General features: G+C 49.9%; 1 protein-coding gene and 1 long non-coding RNA gene across 8 annotated transcripts in view; one reads left to right on the top strand and one right to left on the bottom strand.

The window, feature by feature from the left end:
- COA1 (cytochrome c oxidase assembly factor 1) overlaps nt 1–23,557 on the bottom strand; it is a 118,791-nt gene that overhangs the window by 12,166 nt on the left and 83,068 nt on the right. Inside the window, exon 1 of one of the 7 annotated variants that reach the window (XM_087892409.1) lies at nt 4,727–10,480. The exons of 5 other annotated variants lie outside the window; for them this stretch is intronic. In XM_087892409.1, the coding sequence (XP_087748535.1) occupies nt 5,057–6,841 (1,785 nt within the window). In that variant the 5' untranslated portion in view covers nt 6,842–10,480 and the 3' untranslated portion in view covers nt 4,727–5,056. Of the gene's footprint in view, nt 1–4,726; nt 10,481–23,557 lie in introns of those variants that run through there. One more of the 7 variants, XM_087892413.1, reaches the window with a different exon arrangement.
- The window catches only part of LOC148114166 (uncharacterized), a 113,674-nt gene that overhangs the window by 7,525 nt on the left and 82,592 nt on the right, over nt 1–23,557 (top strand). The gene's annotated exons all lie outside the window — the stretch shown is intronic.

Raw genomic sequence — 23,557 nt, 5'->3', positions numbered from 1 at the left:
CGGCTGATGCTATGCAACGCCAGGTCCGTAGTAAATAAAGCCCCCCTCATTTGTGACCTTATTCAGGAGGGGGGTGCGGACCTGGCGGGTATTACGGAGACCTGGTTGGGCCAGGAAGGGGGAGCCCCCCTTGTTGATATGTGCCCACCAGGTTTCCGTGCTTTCCATCAGCCAAGGTCACAGGGGAGGGGCGGAGGGGTAGCGGTTGTTATTAACGAAGGTCTTGGACCAAGGGAGGCCACTGTTCCTCAGACGGCTGGATGTGAGTCCCTCCTTGTGAAGTGGGGTCATAGGGTGCAGTTGGGCTTGCTAGTCACGTACCTGGCTCCCTGCCACGTGGCAACAGCCCTGCCTGAGCTGCTTGATGTTATAGCCGCGGTGGCAGTTGACACCCCCAGGCTTATGGTCATGGGGGATTTTAACCTGTCATCAGTCGGCGAGACGTCTGAGATGGCTCGGGAGTTCATGGCTTCCATGACGGCTATGGACCTGACCCAGTTAATTTATGGCTCTACTCACATGGGGGGACACACACTGGACCTGGTTTTTGTCTCTGGACAGTGGTCGAGTGATCTAGAGATAGGGGATATAGCGATTGAACCCTTGTCATGGTCAGATCACTCCCTCCTTCGCCTGGACCTCCGAACCGCCACACCCCGCCGCAGGGAGGCGGAACCAACCAGGTGGTTCCGCCCCAGGCGCCTGATGGATCCTGAGAGATTCCAGATGGAGCTTGGGCCATTTCCTGAGGTTCTGGCACACGACTCGGCTGAGGACTTAGTGGCCGCCTGGGATAGGGCGGCTGCTGGAGCTTTAGACCGAGTCGTGCCTTTGCGGCCTCTGACCCGGCGCCGGTCTCACCTGGCTCCTTGGTATACTGAGGAGCTGAGGGAGATGAAGCACCGGAAAAGACGCCTAGAGAGCAGTTGGAGGGCTAGTCGTTCTGAATCCGACCGAACACTGGTAAGATCTCATATTAAGAATTACCTAGTGGCGATAAGAGTAGAGAAGAGTAACTACTTTTCTGCTCTTATTGCGTCATCAGATAATCGCCCAGCCGCCCTGTTTAGGGTGACCCGCTCCCTGCTCCACCAAGGGGCGCAGGAAGATCCCTTGGAGGGTAGAGCTGAGGATTTTGTACAATATCTGTATGACAAAATCGCTCAGATTCGGGAACAGCTGGACTCTGACTGGGTTGATCCAGGGGAGATGACAAGGGCAGGTCCTGAGAATATTATTTGGGAAGAGTTTGATCCTGTGACTCCCGAAAGCGTGGACAGGATACTGAACAGACTAAATGCGACCACATGTTTATTGGACCCGTGTCCCTCCTGGTTGGTACTGGCCTCCCGCGAGGTGACACGAGGCTGGCTCCAGGAGATTATAAATGCTTCTTTGAGTGAGGGTGTCTTTCCCGCCGCCTTGAAAGAGGCGGTGGTGAGGCCCCTCCTCAAGAAGCCCTCCCTAGACCCAGCTGTGTTAGCAAATTATCGTCCTGTCTCCAACCTTCGCTTTGTTGCAAAGGTTGTTGAGAGTGTGGTTGCACGACAACTGCCTCAGTACCTGGATGAATTGAATTATCTAGATCCGTTCCAGTCGGGCTTCAGGCCTGGGTACAGCACAGAGACAGCATTGGTCGCATTGGTTGATGATCTCTGGAGGGCTCGGGACAGGGGTTGCTCCTCTGTCCTGGTCCTATTAGACCTCTCAGCGGCTTTTGATACCATCGATCATGATATCATGCTGCACCGGTTGGAAGGGTTGGGGGTGGGGGGCACTGTTTTACAGTGGTTCTCCTCCTTTCTCTCTGACCGGTCGCAGTCTGTGTTGACAGGGGGGCAGAGGTCGACCCTGAGGCCCCTTATATGTGGGTTGCCACAAGGATCGGTCCTCTCGCCCCTTCTGTTCAACATTTATGTGAAGCCGCTGGGTGAGATCATCTGTGGTTTTGGGGTGAAGTACCATCAGTACGCTGATGACACCCAGCTGTACATCTCCACCCCAGACAACCCCAATGATGCCCTCGAGGTGATGTCCCGATGCCTGGAGGCTGTACGGATCTGGATGGGGAGGAACAGACTCAGGCTTAACCCATCCAAGACCGAATGGCTGTGGTTTCCATCGTCCCGATATAGTCAGTTGGCACCATCTCTGACTATTGGGGGCGAGTCGTTGGCCCCCACAGATGGGGTTCGCAACTTGGGCGCCCTCCTAGACTCGCGGCTGTCTTTAGAACAGCATATGACGGCCGTGGCCAGGAGGACTTTTTATCAGGTTCGCCTGATTCGCCAGTTGCATCCCTTTCTGGATCGGGACTCGTTACGCACGGTCACTCACGCCCTTGTCACCTCACGCCTGGATTATTGTAATGCTCTCTACATGGGGCTCCCCTTGAGAAGCACCCGGAGACTCCAACTGGTCCAGAATGCGGCCGCGCAGGTGGTGACGGGAGCAATGTGGCGCTCTCATGTGACCCCCCTCCTGTGCGAGCTGCACTGGCTCCCGGTGGTCTTCCGGGTGCGCTTCAAGGTTTTGGTTACTACCTTTAGAGCGCTCCATGGCTCAGGACCAGGGTACTTACGAGACCGCCTCCTGCCACCAGTAGCCTCTCACCAACCAGTTCACTCCCATAGGGAGGGGCTCCTCGGGGTGCCGTCAGCCAAACAATGTCGACTGGCGGCCCCCAGGAGGAGAGCCTTCTCTGTGGGGGCACCTGCCATCTGGAACGAGCTCCCCCCGGAGATATGGAGGATCGAAGACCTACGCATCTTCCGCCGCGCCCTAAAAACGTTTTTATTCCAACAGGCTGGTCTGGCCTAACTCTCCCTTTTAAGTTGGCCTTTAAATTGGCTTTAAATTGGGTTTTAAATCTCTTTTAGTTAAATTGGATGTTTTAATCTTTGAACCTAATCCTAAATTATTTAATAGTTTTTAATAGTTTTTAACTTTTGTATGTCTTTGTATTTATTTATGGCTGTTCACCGCCCTGAGTCCCTCGGGAGTAGGGCGGTATACAAATATGAAAAATAAATAAATAAATAAATAAATAAATAAATAAATCTCACCCAGCGGCTTCACATAAATGTCGAACAGAAGGGGCGAGAGGACCGATCCCTGCGGCACTTCACAGATGAGAGGCCTCGAGGTCGACCTCTGCCCCCCTGCCAACACAAACTGCGACCGGTCGGAGAGAAAGGAGGAGAACCACCGCAACACAGTTCCTCCCACCCCCAACTCTTCCAGCCGGTGCAGCATGATACTATGGTCGATGGTATCAAAAGCCGCTGAGAGATCTAATAGGACCAGAACAGAGGAACAACCCCTGTCCCGAGCCCTCCAGAGATCATCCACCAACGCGACCAATGCCGTTTCCGTGCTGTGCCCAGACCTGAAACCGAACTGGAACGGATCTAGATAGGATGTTTCCTCCAGGAATTGCGGAAACTGTTGCGCGACCATAAAAAAACTTATGAAGACAAATAAATATACAAAGCCTGGGCATAAAAGAGGACTCCACAATGGCGTCATCTAAGTATGTCTCTAGTAATCTAAGACACCAGCACTTTGAATGGATTTCTAACTAACCTGGGATAGGCCCATGGCTGTCATGGTAGCCTCTAGAGCCACCTCAGAGCCCATTTCAAGGGAAGGCAGCTTAAAGTGCCACAGAACCACCAGCCAAATCCAGAAATAGAGTGAAAGGAGTTCAAGCAGAGAGGTTGCTGTGCAGCAGGAGGGCTGGAACTACAATAACAATCCTAACTGATCTCTATAGCCCAACTTAATGAACAGGATCACACAACTGGTAATCTGTGATCTGTGAAAATTGTAAGAAATCATGAATTTCCCTCATGAATGACCCTGCATCCTTGTCACAATGCAATAACAATAGCAATAGCATTTAGACTTACATACCACCCATCCCGTGGTGCTTTATATCACTCTCTAAACAGTTTACAAATGTCAGTATATTGCCCCTAACAATCTGGGTCCTCATTTTATCAACTTCAGAAGAATGGAAGGCTGAGTCAGTCTTGAGTCCACCAGGATCAAACTCCTGGCTGTGGGCAGAGTTAGTCTGTAACATTGCATTCTAACCACTGTGCCACCATGGCTCAATTGTAACCCAGTTGGGCAAATTTCGGAAAGGGCAACTCCCCTTTTAGAATCCACACAGGTCTCAGTAATACAGGTAGTCCTCAACTTACGACTACAATTGAGCGCAGAATTTATGTTGCTAAGTGAGTTTTGCCCCATTTCATGACTTTTCTTGCCACATTGTGAAATGCAGTTGTTAAATTAGTAACATTGTAATTGTTAAATTAGTGTTAAGTGAATCTGACTTTCCCATTAACTTTGCTTGTCAGAGGGGCGAAAAGGAGATCATGTGACGCTGGGACACTGCAACTATTATAAATACGAACCAGTTTGTCAAGCATCTGAATGCAAATCACATGACCATGGGGATGCTGCAATGGTCATAAGTGTGAAAAATGTCAAAACTCACATTTTTCAGTGCCATTGCAATTTTGAACGGTCACTAAATGAACTTGTTTATGCCAAGTCTGTCATCTCATTATTGATCAAATCATTGATGACAAAAACCTATTACAGACTGACTTCATATTCAGTAGAAGCAGCTAGTGGCCAGGGCTGCTAAACGTCCACTGACAAAGCATTGGGGCTAAAGTCAGGTAGCTGGAACGTAGAACGGGCGTTGTCTTACCTGAACGCCCCTTCTGGGGACTGGGGAGACTGCGGTCAGGAAAGGGTTACTGCTCCCAATCCAGCGTAGATCGAGTCAGGAATTGCTAAGTTCCTCCTCCTGCTTCTCCCTCCAGCTTTCGGATAAGGGATGTGATGTGATTCCTGACGACGCACCAGCCAACCTGAAATAAAGAAAAACAGAAGTGCCCTGGCCGAGACGGACCGGCGGAAGGGTGGGGCTGACTGCAGTCTCCCCAGTCCCCAGAAGGGGCGTTCAGGTAAGACAACGCCCGTTCTAGGGACACGAGGGAGACTGCGGTCAGGAAAGGGACATGCCAAAGCCCATGAACTACTGGGAGGGACCCGCCTGGGACGTGGAAGCTTGGTCTGCGCAGACCTGTTGGAGAACCCGGCGGCCGAAAGCCACCTCCGCCGAAGCAAAGGAATCAATTTTATAGTGACGAATGAAGGGCGTGGGAGACGCCCAGGTAGCTGCCCGGCATATATCCAGAAGGGAAGCCTGGGTAGCCCAGGCTGCAGAGGTGGCAGCGCTACGTGTGGAATGGGCGGTGATGCGCCCCGGGACAGGAATATCCAAAGCCTCGTAGGCTGAGGCGATAGTGGCGCGAAGCCAACGCCCCACCGTGTGAGAGGAAACCTTGAGGCCCATTGATGCGGGCTGAAAGGAGACGAAAAGCGCTTCCGTCCTGCGGAAGGAGGAAGTCCGCCAGAGATAAATGCGTAGAGCGCGGCGGACATCCAGGGAATGCCAAACACGTTCCCTAGGGTGGGACGGGCGGGGACAAAAATCAGGGAGAACCAGTTCTTGAGTTTGATGAAAGGTGGAATTAACTTTGGGAAGGAAGGTGGGGTCCAAACAGAGGACCACCCTGTCAGGGTGGAAGATGCAGAGGTCAGCCCTCGTGGATAGAGCTGCCAGTTCCGAAATCCGCCTAGTGGATGTGATTGCGATCAAGAAGGACACCTTGTAGGAGAGAAACCTCAATCCTACTGAGTGGATAGGTTCGAAGGGGCTCCGAGTAAGGGCGTCTAGAACTTTAGGAAGGTCCCAGGTGGGGTAGCGGTGTATGGGCGGAGGGCGACTATTTGATGCCCCTTTGAGGAACAGTCGAATAAGGGGATGTTGGGCTAGAGAGTTCCTAGACCCCAAGCAGAGAATAGAAGATAAGGCGGCTACTTGCCTGCGTAAAGTATTTGGAGCAAGACCCGTGTCCAACCCCTTCTGTAAGAAAACGAGTACCTGTTCTGTAGAGGCCCGTTTCGGGTCAATCCCCTGTAGTGTGCACCATCCCGCGAAGGAGCTCCATGTGGCCTGGTAAATTCGTACCGTGGCCGGGCGACGGGCCGCCGAGATGGTGTCGACCACGCTGTCAGGCAGATGACGCTCCGTCAGGAGTTGGCGCTCAACCGCCAGGCGGTTAGCTGCAGCCAAGCGGCATCCGGATGACGGAGCAAACCCTGTTGCAGGATAACGTCGGCGGGAGGAAGGCGCCAAGGAGGACGAATCGATAGTGCCTGAAGATCGGCGAACCAAGGCCGACGGGGCCAGTGGGGCGCGACGAGGATCAGCTCCGCACGTTCCTCCAGAAGTTTCCGGATTACCCTGGACAGGAGGGGAAGGGGGGGAAAGGCATATAGAAGACCCCTGGGCCACTCGCTCAGGAGAGCGTCCGTGGCGTCCGCCATCGGGTCCGGAAACCTGGAGAAGAAGTGGGGAGTTTGACGATTGTCCCTCGTTGCAAACAGGTCCACCACTGGAGTCCCGAAGTGGAGCGTGATTCGGTGAAAGAGATCCGGGTGGAGCCTCCATTCGCCGTGGTCCACCCTGGAGCGGCTCAGCCAGTCGGCCTGGGTGTTGGTCGCTCCGGAGATGTGGGAGGCTCGCAGAGATCGCAGGTTGGCCTCCGCCCAAGCTCCCAAGCGTTCCGCCTCCATCATGAGAAGGCGGGACCGAGTCCCCCCCAGGCGATTGACGTTGGCCTTGGCGGCCACGTTGTCCGTCCGGACAATCACATGTCGGTCTCTGACCGTGCCCTTGAAAACCCGGAGGGCGAGGTGGATGGCTCAGAGCTCCAGCCAATTTATGTTGTAAGCCTTGTCTTCGAAGGTCCATAGGCCCTGGGCCATATGAGATTGAATGTGGGCCCCCCAGCCGAGAAGGCTGGCATCTGTTGTTAGGATGACAGGGTTGGGTTCCCTGAATTCCCTCCCTTTGGATAGGGCCCCGGAAGACCACCAGTGGAGGGACTGAAGGACGGAAGGGTTAAGGTGAACAAGTTGTTTGGAGGCCGAAAGATGGGACTTCTGATACGGGAGAAGAAACCACTGCAGAGCCCTGCAGTGGAGACGGGGCCAAGGCACGATGCCAATGCATGAGACCATCTTTCCAAGGAGGTGAGAAAGGGTCGCCAGGGAGACAGGGGACCCCTCAGCGACAGACCGGGCCAGCGACCGCAAGCTGGTAAGTCGCTCCTCGGAAAGAAAGATCCTGCTCTCGACCGTATCAATGATAGTCCCCAGGTGTTGGATGCGGGTCGTAGGTATCAGATGGCTCTTGGCCCAGTTGATGGAGAAGCCATGAGCCGTCAGGATCTGGAGGGTGGAGTCCAGGTCCTGATGTGCCCGGGCCTCCGAGCTCGAGAGGATGAGGAGATCGTCGAGGTAACATTGGATCCGAATTGGTAGAGCTCGAAGGTGAGCCGCAAGAGCAGCCATCAATTTAGTGAAAACTCGGGGAGCCGAGGATAGGCCGAATGGAAGGGCACGATACTGGTAGTGGCGGCCCGCATAACAAAACCAAAGAAATTTGGTATAAGCCGGATGAATGGGGACATGAAGATAGGCCTCAGTCAGGTCAACTGACGTGAGGAAGTCCCCGACCCTTATACTTTCCAAAATGGAGGAAAGTGACTGCATCTTGAACCGCCGGTAGGCGACCCAGCAGTTCAAAGACTTGAGGTCTAATAGCCCTCCAGCCCCCCGAGGATTTCTGAACGACGAACAGGCGGGAGTAAAAACCCTGTCCGTGCTGCTCCTGAGGAACCGGCTCGATGGCCTGAATGTCAAGGAGATGTTTGATAGCCGAGTCCAGCAGGAGCCGTTTCTGCCGATCCCAGGAAGTAGGGCATCGGAGAAACCTGTCGGGAGGAGTGGAGAGAAATTCTAGGGAGAGGCCCCACCTAACCGTCTCCCGAACCCAAGTGTCCGAAGATGAAGCCTCCCACTGGCTGGCGAAGAGAGCCAGGCAGCCCCCAATGGGAGGATTAGACGTGTAGTTATCGCAATCTGCGGAAGGGCCGCCCGCGGCCCCCACGGGAAAAACGTCTGGGGAATCCCCTCTGGAGCGGGTACCCTTGGCGATCTGGGGGCCGGAAACGAGAGGGAAAGGCTCTGGGAGGCCTACCCCGAGTGAGGGTATTCGAAGGGACGAAAGGAGCGAAAGTGGGGAGCGGGAGGTCGAAGATCTGACCGTCTGGAGACACTGGGAAGGATACGTTTCTTGTCCCTTGTTTCTATCAGCAAAGGTTCCAGGGGTGCCCCGAAGAGGGAGGGGCCCTCGAAGGCAGAAGAGGCAAGGCGCCACTTCGATTTGGCGTCCGCCTGCCAATTGCGGAGCCAGAGCAGGCGGCGGGAGGTGACTGAGGATCCTATGGACTTCGCCGCAAAGCGAGCGGCGTTGAGCGTCGCGTCCGCGGAGAACTCTAGGGCAGCTAAGATCTTATTAAGGTCCTGGTGGGACCTGGTATCCGATACCGGGAGCCTATCCTGCAGTTGCCTGATCCAAAGGATAGATGCCCTATTGAAAAAGGATGAAGCCAGGGCAGATTTAGCTGCCCAGGCTGAGGCCATATGTGATCTTACCAAGGATTGCTCCAATCGTTTATCCTCCGGACGGAGGTTATCTTCAGGTGGCCCATTTACATTAGACGGGGCTGCCAGAGCGGCTACTGGGGGATCAATCACCAGAATTTGAAGGAGTGATGCCAACTCTGGGCCAAATTGTAAAACCGTCTATCTAATTGGTTAGGGTTAGGCCCCGAAGCAGGAGAGGACCATTGCTTCCTAAGGACGTCCCTAAAAAGTTTTGGGCCCGGAATTTCCTCCGTTTCCACCTCCGGGACCTCAAAGAGGGGCAGAGGCGCTCCTGCATCCCCGGTTGACGAGGGATTAACCGAAGGGTTCCCCAGATGGGTGGTTAGTTTAGCCTTATGTAGCAAAGACCTAAAAAGCTGGGGCTTAAAGAGACCTACGAATGAAGGCTGGTCAGGGCCAAGGTCTTCATCATCGGAAAGCTCCCTTTCCCGAGCGTCATCCTCGGGGTAGGATGGATGTTCTGAAGGTGCTATTGAAGCGGCAGCAATATCAGCAGGGGCGTGGCCTTCCTCTAATAAGGAGCCCTCTAAGTCAATGGCTGAGCAGGCCGATCCTGCCACCCAGGAGGATGTATTACATTGTAACTCGGCTTGCACCCCTTTATGGATAGCCACTTGAATGAAGGACAGTAGCTCTGGAGTAATAGAAGGGCCTGAAGGGCCAGGGTCCCCCGCAGGGGCTATTACAGGGGGAATGCCAGAGGGAGTGGACGATGGGGGGGCTTGGTCTTGTGAGGGAGGGTCGGATTGAGGACCGAAAAGGGCCTCGCAAATATCCCCTTGCAATGGTGATGGTAATGTCCCCCTGTCTGGGGACAAATGGGGCAAGGCCGGGGCCTGGACAGCTGAAGGGTCAGGTGGGGTGGCTGTAGAAATCTGGGGGGCCAAAGGCTGAGGAGGCATGGGCCCATGCTGAGCTGTGGTCTCTCTAAGTGAGGCCTCTCTAATGGCCTTCTGGATTGAGCGTTCAATTGCTTGATGCAAACGAAGCTCTTCCTTGGCTTTGGCTGCAGCCTTTTTATCCTCTTTAGAAGAATGAGGTTTCTTAGTCTTTTTAGCTGGCTCAGCTGAAGAGGGACCAGGAGTAGGGTCCTCAGAGGCCTGGCGTTTGGTTGCTTTAGTAGGCCGGGAAGCCATCTTAAAAGCAGGCCTCTAACGGCCACGAGGCAGGAACAAAATGGCGGCCCGTAAGTCTTTTCGCTCCCAGTTGATGTTTCAGAGGGAGAGCGAAGCCTCTTTTAATGGTTTTTCCCCTTTTTGTCTAGTTAGGAGGCAATAGAATAAGGAGGGAGAGGGGAAGAAGGAATGGCGCCAAAGCAAAGCCTGAAACGGCGCTAATGAGCGTTATACAATACCGCCAGCCTCTTCGCTGATATCTCTCCGATCTGGGGCCGATAAGGACCGCAGCGCCGGGCGAGGGTGTTTTCCAACGGCGGCGGGTCAAGGAGAAGCCGGAAGAGCCTCAATCCCCCAGAGTCATCAATAAACAGCAGAATGAGCTGCCGGGAGGTGCCTTCGGGAGCGGGGAGAAGCCCCGCTCTCCGGAACGTAAATGCCCTTTTTAAATTGCTGTCAGATAATTAGGAACCATCAACTCCATGAGGAGGTCCTCTTCGGCGGTATTGGGCGTTAACCGCTCTCACCGGCACAGGGAGAGGCACGGATGGAAGCCTCAATCCCTGGGACCGCAAGCGGTCGCAGCAGAGGAGGAACAAAGTCCCCCCCACCCGCTGTCTGCACCTCCTAATTTAAATTTAAATTCAATTTAGGGTGAGATATCCTAAGGGCAGATAGAAATGACTCAATTATTATGGAGAATTTGCCTTAAGGCAGAGAGAATGGCTAAATGCGTCCGATCCAGCACAGATCGAGTCAGAAAGCTGGAGGGAGAAGCAGGAGGAGGAGCTTAGCAATTCCTGACTCGATCTACGCTGGATTGGGAGCAGTAACCCTTTCCTGACCGCAGTCTCCCTCGTGTCCCTAGAACGGTTATGAGACACAGTTCTGCAATTCCCGAAGATGGCCTGTTTTTGTTGCTCACTATATCTCCCCTTGCCCAACACCACTTAATTTTATGGCCTGCTCTCCCACCAATGTCAGTCCCATCCCCAGAACGAAGACCCAGAATTTGGAACCTCCCAATATTCTTATCAGAAAATTCTACGATGGGAAGCCAGGCGCCTTGAGGTTTATCAGCTCTCAGTGCCCACAGGGTATTCAATTGCCATCTCCCTACACATTACAAAATGTAGACACACATTACAAATATTACAACTCTTTCATACACATAAACACATAGTTTCTCTTCCTTGCCACACCCACCAGGTGCTAAAGACTCCCCCCCCCCAATTCACTCACCAGCAGTTCCTTCCCAAAGCCACTCTCCTTTGCTAAGATTGAGTTTCAACCTTTTCTTTTCAATCTAAACCCAAAAAGCAGCAGGCATCTTTTTGACTGCATCCTTTCTTCAGTAAGGGGTCAATATGTAAACTTGGGTATCATCACTGACGATCCTACACCAATTTATGATATCTTACTAGGTCTCATGATAAAAGGATCAGGGAGATGCCTCTTCTTTCTCTATGTTTGCCTCAAATCTGAATGGGGCAAAACGAGCCCTCCTGGTGCCAGTTCTAAATGTTTGAACTAATGGCTCCTGATTCCCTTTAACCAAAGTGGCTTTGCTCAAATGTATTTAGAATGCACATCTTAATAAACTCCAATGTTAAAATAAAACAATAAAAAAAGAAATTCTGTTTTAATAAGTACAACAAAGAACCCCAGGAATAACTAAAACATATAATAAAGCCCCACATTAATAAACAGCAATCCATAATCAACTGAAAAACAGACCACTGTATGCATAAACTGATGTATGAAAATGTGTATTTCTAAGTCCTTTTGAAGACTTAGGATGTAATGCATTCAGAGCACCAATTTCAGGCTACCTACTCCATGACAGTAAAAAACAATCTGCTGATACTCTGTTCGGGAATGAGAAATGAGGAAAGGAAACTGAATGTTCCAGAGCCAGATTATTTTGTACACCTCCACCAAGTAAAACTTTTACTCATATGACAGACTGGATAAGAACTAAGGCTGAAAGAAGCAATTTTTTAAAATTATTTTGTGATATATGCCTGAGCATATATCAGAGCAGGTCTGAGCAGCTCTAAGCATATTCTTCACCAGGCAAGATCATATTTGTACACACATTTGAATTTTTATCCAACGTTTCCACTACCATTCTTAAGGCACTGCATAAGACCATTGTTAAAAGTAAGCAGTATAAGTAATCAGAGTCATTTTTACTGAGCTCCAAACACATGCTGCTCTTCTTGCCAACAAGGTGAACAGCACCATAGCCACTGAAGTTTCAGCAAAAGTTTTCAATAGGACCCAGAATAATTTCACATTTCTTTCACAAGTCACTATTACTTCTATTTCATGATGAAATAGCACAAAACTCAGAAACCACTCAACAGATTTACCCTGAAACTACACCATATAAATATTATGCAAGAAATTATATAATAATAACAACAACAATAATAACAACAACAACTTTATTATTGTATGGATATACACAGTATACCCATACAATAAAATTCACTTAACACCCAAAGACCAGGTCCAACACACATAACAATCCCCAAACACACTCCCACCCACCAAAATTCCCCACCCCTAAACCACCCAAACATCCACACAACAGACCAAGTAAGGCTGTCCAACAGCTCACTGATGGTGGCCCTTTAGTTCATTGTTGAATGCAATGTACATTTCCACCCCAGACCATCCCAACGATGCCTTGGAAGTGATGTCCCAGTGCCTGGAGGATGTGCGGGTCTGGATGGGGAGAAACAGGCTTCGACTCGACCCTTCCAAGACCAAGTGGTTGTGGCTGCCGGCGTCCCGGTATAGCCAGCTGATGCCATCGCTGGTTATTGGGGGCGAATCATTGGCCCCCAAGGAGAGGGCCAGCAACTTGGGTGTCCTCCTGGACGCACGGCTGTCTTTAGAAGGGCACATGACGGCCGTGGCCAGGGAGGCTTTTTATCAGGTTCGCCTGATACGCCAGTTGCGCCCCTTTCTGAACCGGGACTACGGAGTGATCTACGCACGGTCACTCAAGCACTCGTCACCTCTCGTCTGGACTATTGTAACACTCTCTACATGGGGCTCCCCTTGGGGTACACCCGGAGGCTCCAACTGGTGCAGAATGCGGCCATGCGGGGGATTATGGGAGCGACGGGGCGCTCCCATGTGACTCCTCTCCTGCACGAGCTGCATTGGCTTCCGGTGGACTTCCGGGTGCGCTTCAAGGTGTTGGTGATCACCTTTAAAGCGCTCCATGGCTTAGGGCCGGGGTACTTACGGGACCGCCTTCTGCCACCAATAGGCTCCCACCGGCCGGTTCGCTCCCACAGAGAGGGCCTCCTCAGGGTGCCGTCGGCCAGACAATGCCGGCTGGCGACCCCCAGGAGGAGAGCCTTCTCTGTGGTGGCACCTACCCTTTGGAACAATCTACCCCCAGAGATACAAGTGATCTCCGACCTCCGGACTTTTCGTCGGGCCCTAAAAACTTACTTTTTTCAGTTAGACAGTCTGTCTTGATTTTAGGGTTGGTTTTAAAATTTTGATACGGATTTTAAATTGACAAGTTTTAAATTACGGGCCAAATTTATTTAATTATTTTAAATCTATTTTTAATTGTAATGTTATGTATAAATGTTTTTATTTTGGCTGTTCACCGCCCTGAGTCCGAAAGGAGAAGGGCGGTATAGAAGTTTGAATAATAATTAAATAAATAAATAAATAAATAAATAAATAAATAAATAAATAAATAAATAAATTATAGCTCTGGGATAAAAGCTATTCAGAAAACATGTGATCCAAGTTTTAATTGTTCTGTATCTTCTGCCAGAAGGCAACAGTCTAAAAAGATTGTAAGCAGGATGGGAAGAATCTCTGAAAATGTTATGCAATTTCCTCAAACAGCTCAGACAGATTTGAACATGTCGTCAAGGGCTGGTAGCTGGAGCCTGATGAAATTCTGGGCAGTTTTAATGATTCTCTGTAAAGCACTTTTGTCTGCTACAGAGCTGCTCCCATACCATGCAAGAATGCCGTATGTCAGGACACTCTAAATGGTGCTGCGATAGTAGGACAGAAGTAGATGCTGAGATAGATTTATCTTCCTGAGCATTCTCAGGAAGTACAGCCTCTTCTGTGCCTTCCTCACAAGCATGTTAGCATTCGTAGTCCATGAGAGGTCCTTCGAGATATAAATGCCCAGAAATTTAAAACTACCCACCTTCTCCACCTCCTCACCATTTATGTAAATGGTAAATGTACATCTCTCTTCCTCCTGAAGTCAATTATAAGTTCTTTAGTTTTTTTGGTGTTAAGTGTAAGATTATTTTCTTTATACCACAATGTCAGCCCTTGTACTTCCTTTCTATAAGCAGACTTATTGTTCTTATTAATGAGCCCCACCACTGTCGTGTCATCCGCAAATTTAATAATTGTGTTGATGTTATACAGTGGGGTGCAATCTTGTGTTTACAAGGAATAAAGGAAAGGGCTTAGCACACAACCCTGGGAGGCTCCTGTGCTTAGTATCAGAGTAGAGGAATGGTGAGATCCCATCCTTACTGACTGTGGCCTATCTTTCAGATAATCCTTAATCCACAAACAAATCCTCTGATTTATACCCAAATTGGACATTTTAAGAAAAAACCTGTTGGGTAAAATGGTATTGAAGGCAGAGCTATAATCCACAAATAACAGCCTCACATATGTTCCCTGTTGTTCCAAATGATTCAATACAGTATGGACAACAATAGATAAATAAATAAAACAATAAAATAAATAAATAAATAAAATTAAACAGATATATGTAAAAGGAGTGTTGAAATGTACTTGTACTCACTTATTTTCAGTACAAAAAGTGAAATATATTATTTATGTATTATTTATGCCAGAGTGCAAATGCATCTGATTTTCTGATACAGAGAAATGCATAGCACATATGGAAAAGAAATGGCCTTAATGTGCATAAATCTTATCTGATTATTTGATCTACAATACATTACGGCAGCGCCCAGTCCCAGTAGCAACATTGGCTGATCTGGAAATACTAACAGATTGGATGAAGAAATCTCAGTGGCAAGATTCACACATAGTGCTAAGCGATAACAACAATTTGCTTCAATTGTGAGAAATGGCAAGCCTATGGCATGCAGAGCCCTCTCTGCTGGCACGCGCGCCATCACCCAGATCAGATCTCCATGGCGTTTCTTTCGTGAGTTTCTGTTTCCCCGCAAATGACAAAAGGTGCGCACACTTTTCAGTTTGGGCATGCATGTGCGCAGTTTGGGCACTCAGTGTCTAAAAGGTTCACCATCACTGACCTAGCCCTTGCCATTTATGGTTTAGGATTCCATGTATTGTATGAACCTAGCCAATTATGCCCCATTAACAAATTATAGTTGAATAATCCATGTTTAGCACACTCTGCAAACCTAATCAGTGGCTGACTAAGTCTCATTCAGTAAATGTCACAGTTGTAGAAGTATTAGCCCAATATTCTAACCAGGACTGACACATACAGACATAATTTCTAATTCATGTATTAATTGATAAAAACAATTGCGATTTAGCACAAAGTATGCAACAGCAACAAATTTAAAGTTTATTCCACAAAATGTGGAATAACACAAATTTCAATTGCTGTAAGCATGAATAGTAGAGATTATTAAGCTGAACCTGCTACTGAACAGCTCCAAATCTGTTTACAATTGTAGCAAGATATAAGTACATAAAATAAACATGGAATTGAAAGCACAGCATTCAAATTGAATTGAATTGAATTTGAAATGAAAGCACAGCATTCAAATTTACCGATTGCATATATGTTTTGTTTACTGCCGAAGACATTATTTACATCAGAGTTCTAATTTTGGATGTAAGCCTTTATGTGAAGAGCTAGTGTGCATATAATAGTCATCATTTCTTTGGAAAGAAGAAAGGGAGGGGAAAAAGAAAAGGGAGAAGGGGGAGAATTTTGAATAGACCAATGCCTTAAAGTCAAGTGCATGGCATTAAAGCACTTTTTTCATTCAGCTGAAGCACAGAAATTTCATTCTTGCCTCTGCTCCAATGATTTTTTAAAAAAACAATTTTATATAGAATTTTTAATTTTTTTTTAAACAGGATAAAAACTAATGCAAACTAATATAGAAAGGAAGAAAAAAAGGAAAACAAAGCAAAGAAAAACGTGCAAGAAAAGAAAGAAAAAATAATTAAAAATAGAAAAAGACAAAAAGATACAAAGTGGTTTCAGATATTCTTCACAGTAATTATAAGTACAATTACATTTTAAGAGATATAAAAAAGTCATTACTGCCATTGCAAGATGAAATCCCTACCTTCCTTTTTTACATGCAATATGTTTTACATGAAAAGGGGATGGGCCTTCCATTATGTGCTTGTGAATGACATCTTTGTTTTTTACATGCTTACATGAGATAGTTTCTCTTTATAGATAATAAAGTCTAATCTTATAATTTCCTTATTAATGAATGTACTGAATGTACCCTACAAACACACACACACCGTTAGCATGTGAATATAAAAAATCATAAAAGGGTGTTGGTCCTATCTGAATGCCTTTTCTCAGTGACTGCAGAATAGTCCAGGAATGGGTTGCTACAGTTGGATCTGCCAAGAGACTGAGTCATAGTTTTTTGGCCATGCCTCCCCGCCTATCTCTCAGGCCCAGTTTTCAGCGATGTCATCGCTGAAAGAGAAGCTCTGCCAGAATATTAGGGAAAGTCCGGTCCAGGCCCCTCGAGCCCAAGGGTGGGGTTGGACTATTTCGCAGTCACTGAGAAAAGGCATTCAGGTAAGACCAATGCCCGTCCTCCAGTGTAACTGCGGAATAGTTCAGGAATGGGACATACCAAATCCTGGCTGTCCTAAGGGTGGGTAGCCGTTGCATCTGGAGCCCCCAAGGCCAAGTCCACCTGTTCTAAGATCCTCCTTCCAAAAGAAGCCTCCGCGGATGTGAAGACATCTAATTTATAATGCCTGATGAAAAATGAAGTAGTCCAGGTAGCCGCCCTGCAAATCTCCTCAAGGGAGGCTTCTGTGGCCTATGCAGCAGTAGTGGCTGCACTTCTTGTGGAGTGCATAGTGACACGCATGGGCACATGCAGTGATTGCGTCTCATAAGTTTTGGCAATACACGCCTTAATCCAATGACTAACGGTCGAGGAAGACACCTTGGTGCCCAACGATGTTGGCTGAAAAGAGACAAAGAGACCCTCAGATTTCCTGGTGGGTGCCGTCCTCTTAATGTAGATCCTTAATGTAGAGCTACGCAGAAACCTGTGGATGACGAGGTGATGTGCTAGGGGCTCCCTTTCGATACCTGACAAAACAATAGAGAGAGCTGCCATGTGTCGGCGAATAGTACTGTGAGCCAGCCCGTTGTCCAGGCCCTCCTGCAGGAAATCGAGCACCTATGGAATAGAAGCTGAGGCAGGGTCAATGTGGCGTTTGGCGCACCATCTAGTAAACACTGCCCAGGTGGCATTGTAAATCCTGATTGTAGATTGTTTTCTGGCTGCCTGGATAGTCCGAATGACCTTGTCAGAGTAATTATCTCTCCTCAGGATGACCCCTTTAAATGCCAGGCGGTCAGTTGGAGCCACTGAGGCTCCGGTTATACTAGGACCCCTGGCTGAGAGAGATCCTCTCTGGAGGAATTCTCCAAGGTCTCGATGCAGACAGGCTGACTAAGTCCGCGAACCATGGACATCGGGGCCAGTGACAAGCCACGAGGATAATCTCTGCGCTCTCCAAGATGACCTTCCACATTACCCCTGGTATCAGTGGAAGAGGTGGGAATGCATAGAGAACACTGGGAGGCCAAGTGCAACAGAAAGCCTTGGTCCTCTCCACTTCCCAGGTTGGAAACCTCGTGAAGTAACAAGGAAGTTGAGTGTTTAGGCGAGAGGCAAACAGGTTCGCTATCGGCGTTCCGAGCCTGTCATATATGTCCTGAAAGATGTCTGGGTGGAGACGCCATTCAGAGTTGTCCACCATAGTCCTGCTCAGGTAATCTGCCTGAGCATTCGAGGTCCCAGCAATGTGCTCCATCTTGAGGGAGAGGATGTTTCTTTCCGCCTACCTCCCCAGCCGCAAAGATTCCTCCATGAGGCATTTGGAGTGGGTTCCCTCCTGGCAGTTGACATGTGCTTTTGCTGCTACATTGTTGGTTAAGATTAGGATATGATTGTTGAAAATGTCGGAGGGCCAGATGTATCGCCTTCAACTCTAACCAGTTGATGTTGTTGGTGAGGTCTTGTGCTGACCAGCGACCCTGTGCTACTTGGGAGTTGAGATGAGCCCCTCAGCCGAAAAGGCTGGGGTTTCCTGTTAGCGTGATCCGCTTGGGCTCTCTGAAGACACGCCCCTTGTTGAGGGCTGAGGATGTCCACCAGCGGAGGGACCTCCTGACTGTTAAGGGACCCTGACCTTGTTCCAGGAATTTGAGGTATTCGCCTGTTGATATGGTAGTAAGAACCACTGAAGATTCCTTGCATGTAACCGGGTCTAAGTACTATTGGCATACATGACACCATCTTGCCTAATAGTTTGGACAGGGTGGCTAAGGGAACCCTGGGATTTTGCTGGATCTGAACTATCAGGGCCGGTATACTGTCCTGCCTTTCCTGGGAGAGGAACACCTCTCCCAGTTTGGTGTCTATAATGGCCCCTAGATGAGTTATAGTGGTGGAGGGAGTCAGATGGTTATTCTGATATTTACCAGGAACCTGTGGCCCTGTAACATTCAACCTAGGGCTTGCCAGCTCCTGCGTGCCCCTTCCGTGGCTAGGGGACCAGGTGCAAGCAAATGGACGTTGGTCTTAACTGATACGTTCTTTCTTGATGAGGAGAAAATGGCAGTCAGGCATAGGATTGACTCCTCTGTGCTGCATAGGACCGAGTCTGTTAATTTAAATAGCTCCGCCCTCCTAGCCCAGTGTTTCGGTGAGGTTGCTGACGCCGACTGACGTGTCTTCCTGGAATGAGAGAGAATCAGTATCCACCCACCCCACCAAACCATCCGGGCCAGACCCAGAAGGGTGGGACTGACTGCTGTTTCCTCCTCATCAAGAAAGGACGTAACAGGTAAGACCAACGTCCATTATCCGGATAGGAGGGAAACGGCAGTCAGGCATGGGACATACCAAAGCTGCATGTCCTCCAGGGAGGGAGAAACTCTGGCCCAGAGTGCCGTTATGAGTGATGCACTGTCTGCAGAACCTGACATCCAAAACCGCATCCGCCGATGTGAAAAAGTCCACTCTATAGTGACGAATGAAGGGAGTGAGAGTGGTCCAAGTGGCAGCTCTGCAGACTTCTACCAGGGAGGCCTGAGTGGCCCAGCCCAGATGTGGCCGCACTCCTGGTTGAGTGAGCCGTGATGCGGCAGGGCACCTGGAGATTCAGCTGTTGATAGGCCGTAGTTATGGTAGCCCTGATCCACCAACCCGGGGTAGGCCCCTTGACGCGGGAGCCGATGGATTCTGGTTGAAAGGAGATGAAAAGCGCTCTGTTTTGCGGAGGGACACCGTCCTGGAGATGTCTGCGGATGTCCAGAGTGTGCCCTGATCGTTCCAACCGATGGACTGGTCGGGGGCAGAAATCAGGGAGCACCAGCTCCTGCGCTCAGTGGAAGAGGGAGTTCACCTTGGGGAGAAAAGCCGGTTGAGGCAAAGGACGACACTATTATTGTCGAATATACACAGATCTCGGTGGATGGAGGGGGTTGCCAATTCCGATATGCAACGAGCTGAGGTGATCGCAAGAAGGAAGGAAACCTTGAAGGAGAGGAAGCGCAAAGACACCTGGCGGAGAGATTCAAAGGGCAACAAAGTTAGAGCTGTGAGAACCTTGTTGAGATTCCAGGTAGGGAATCGATGAACATCTGGAGGTCACAAGTTAGTAGCCCCTCATACGAAGTTACATATAAACGGGTGCCTGGAAAGGGAAGCGGGTGAGCTGCAGGACAAGACCGAAGCAACAGCTGCTAGCTGGCGATGTAGGGTGTTTGGAGCCAAACCTGCTTTGAAACCATCTTGTAGAAAGGTCAAGATGTGAATGACCAAGGCCGACATCGGATTGATATCGGCTCGTCTGCACCAGGAGAAAAAGGAACACCAAGTGGCTTCATAAATGCAGTTTGTGGAAGCCCGGCGAGAGGCCTGCATGGTAGATATAACCCGGGCTGGTAGGCGGGCCTCCGTTAAAAGGAATCGCTCAATCGCCAAGCGGTTAGCTGAAGCCACTTGGGATCCAGGTGGTGGAGAGCCCCTTGTGTGAGGACTATCTTGGAGTCTGGTATGCACCAATGGTTGGTTACAGATAGGGACATCAAGTCCGGGTACCACGGCCGCCTGGGCCAGTGTGGGACGAGTAGAATGAGTTCCGCTCCCTCATCCAGCATCTTCCGGATGATCCTGGGAATTAATGGGAGAGGTGGGAATGCGTAGAGAAGCCTGGATGGCCACGGACTGCGCAGGGCATTTGTGGGTTCCGCCCGTGGGTCCGGGTACCTTGAGAAGTATCTCAGGACCTGGTGGTTGGCTGAAGAAGCAAACAGATCGACTAACAGGATTCTGAATCTGGTCATTATCTCTTGAAACAGTGAGGGGGAGATACTCCATTCTCCCTGGTCTACCCAGTTCCGGCTGAGGACATCCACCTGGATGTTCACCGTTCTGGATATGTGGTCCGCCTTGATGGAACTGAAGTGTGTTTCGGCCCATAGGCCCCAATTGGAGGACTTCCGCCATAAGGGACCTTGAGTGAGTTTCTCCCATCTTGTTGATGTGGGCTTTGGCCCTGATGTTGTCTGTAAGGACCAGGATGTCCCTGCCCGCGACTAGATCCTTGAAGTGATGGAGAGTCAGACGGATGGCTCTCAGCTCTAAGAGATTGATATTGTGCCATCTTTCTTGAGGGGACCACTAACCTTGAACCATGTGATGTTGAAGATGCGCTCCCCAACCGGAGAGGCTTGCATCAGTCATGAGCAAGAGTCAAAGAGGGTCTCTGTAACAGCTGCTCCTCGAGATCACCTCTGATGTCCACCATCTCAGGGATGAGAGTACGGGGCGTGGAAGTTTCAGTTGAGTCAGCGACATGCATTGTCCGGTCTGTTGAAGTGGCAGAAGGAACCACTGCAGTTCTCTGCTGTGTAAGCGAGACCAAGGGACAATACCGAACGTGGACACCATTTTACCCAAGAAGCGGGACAAGAGCAGAATCGTAGCCAAACCTTCCGACTTACATCGGTTCGCCAGGATTATCCTGGCGATCAGGAGAGAGAGCCACAGAGGATAACCTCGTGTTTATGACTGCCCCCAAATGGAGAATGTGGGAGGATGGGGTGAGATGACTCTTGGGCCAGTTGATAGAGAACCCATGACTTTGGATGATACTGAGAACAGTAGACAAGTCCCGATGGGCGGAAGGGAGGGAGGAGGAGAGGATTAGAATGTCATCTAAATAAAATTGAAGCCGGACAGGGAGAGATCGAATATGCCCAATAAGAGCAGCCATAATCTTGGTAAATACCCTAGGAGCCGAGGAGAGGCCAAAGGGTAAGGCTCTATACTGCTAATGCTCGCCCAGGTAATGAAACCGAAGGCTGGGAGCTATGGGGACGTGGAGCTATGGGGACGTGGGGACATCAAACCTATGGATGATAGAAAATCTCCTGGTCTGACACTCTCAAGGTTAGAAAAGAGAGTGTGCATCTTGAACCAGTGGTAGATTATGTACCGGTTCAAGGCTTTGAGGTCTAGGATAGGTTTCCACCCCCCCCAAGGATTTCCTCATGATAAATAGGCTAGAGTAAAACCCCTGACCACGTTGACTTAGGGGAACCCTTTAATGGCCCTGATCGAGAGGAGATGAGCAATGGCCAAAGAGACCAGAGCCCACTTGGACCTGTCATGAGAAACCGGACACGTAAGGAAAACGGTAGGGGGGGTGGAGCGGAATTCCAGAGAGAGACCAGATTTGATAGTGGACAGGACCCAGGCATCAGAAGTCGAGGCCTCCTATTGGTTGTAAAAAAGAGACAAACGTCCACTGATGGGAAGTTCCGAGGGATCCCTATCTGGCCTATCTGGTGAAGCGCCCCCACCCTCCACGAAAGGAGCGTCTGGGCTGGAACTTGCCCCCTGGTCTGACCTGAGCATCTTGTTGCTGGAGTTTGGCCTGGAAGGGTCGCTGATAGCGAGACTGATAGGAACCGGAATCAGAGGCACGAAAGGACTGGTACCAAGGTAGGGCCGAATAGCGGGAGTCCGCTCGTCTGTGGGCAGAAGGAAGTATCTTGCGTCTGTCTCTTGTCTCTACGAGGAGAGGCTCCAGTGAAGGGCCGAACAGACTGCCGGTGGAATATGGTGCCAATGCCAGCAGCCATTTGCTTCTCATATCCGCTTGCCAGTTCCTGAGCCACAGGAGCTGATGTGAGGTCACTGAGGACCCGAGGGATTATACGGCGAATCTGATCGTATTCAGAGTTGTGTCGGCCAAGTATTCTAGGGCAGCTGAGATCTTGTTTAAGTCCTGATGGGACTTAGTGTCGGAAGGGGGAAGACGATCCTGGAGCTGCTTGAGCCAAAGAAGGGCAGCCCTGTTGAAAAATGAAGCAGATGTTGAGGCTCTGATTGACCAGGCAGCTGCTTGATGGCCCTTGATTTTTTCAGCACGCCTGTCCTCAGGGTGAAGTGAGTCCTTCAGAGGCCCTGTGGGATGAGTTGTGTTGGAGAGAGCCACTATTGGGGGATCCATGGAAGGAGGCTCTAGAAGATCGGATAGGCTCGCTGTCGAGTTGTAGAGTCATTTATCCAGGCCATTGGGGCTGGGCCCTGCCCCAGGAAGAGACCATTGACGGTGAAGTACGTCTATGAAAATTTTAGGTGCTGGAATTGTTTCCGAGTCAACGGTTGGTTCTGCAAACATAGCTGATGCTGGGTCATTGGAGTTGGCAGTGGCAGAGGTGGATGGAACCTCCCCCAAACGCGTGGTAGCGATGGCCTTGTAAAGCAGGGAGCGGAATACTTGAGGTCGAAAAAGGCCTATGAATGGGGTCTTCCATTGGGTCGCTAAGATGGCGGTGCCATCCTGAGGTGGCAATGCTAGTCGTGGCCTTGGGCCGCATGGTGTCCGCCATTTTGAATCAATCCTTCGCGTCTAAAATGGCACCACCTAAAATTGCTTCTCTCGATGAGAAGGCTAGCCGGGAAAAGAACAAACTCACGGAGCGCTGTCTCACGCTTGTCCGGTTCTAGAAGGCAGGTCCAGGTAGATTGTTAGCCATTTGGCTATTAACGCAATCCTCGTTTTTGGCGAGTCTGAAGCTCAAGCTGATTGAGGCTGCTAGGCTATGGCCGTTAAAACGTAGCGCTTGCTTCCCCGATAGCCTGGGGAGCTCCAAGCAGGCAAGAATGCCTGACACGATGTAACCTGTCAGCCAACAGAGTTCCAGCCGTTTCTCGGCTATCGGCGGGATAGGCAAAAGCGCCAAACGCCTGAATGAAGGGTGAAGAAATTTTCTCTCAGAAAAGGCAGTAAAGCAAAAGGGACACGGCTAAGCTGGAAGACACGTCTGTCCAGCATAGACCGAGTCAAAACACTGGGCCAGGAGGGCGGAGCTATTTAAATTAAGCAGACTCGGTCCTAGGCAGCACAGAGGAGTCAATCCCATGCCTGACTGCCATTTCCCTCCTATCCGGAGAAAAGGCTGAGAAAGGCCCTCTGTGGAAGGACCGGCCTAGTGGTTCACTTTACAGCAGCAGCGCGCTGATGATGAAAGTCCACAGCCACGCTACAGTTGATGGGCGGGAGCCTCTGAAGAAGCTGCTCTT

Source organism: Pantherophis guttatus, chromosome 4 (assembly GCF_059756535.1).
Source record: "Pantherophis guttatus breed Tessera chromosome 4, ASM5975653v1, whole genome shotgun sequence".
Classification (NCBI taxonomy): Eukaryota; Metazoa; Chordata; class Lepidosauria; order Squamata; family Colubridae; genus Pantherophis; species Pantherophis guttatus.
This window is presented reverse-complemented; position numbering and strand designations above follow the sequence as displayed.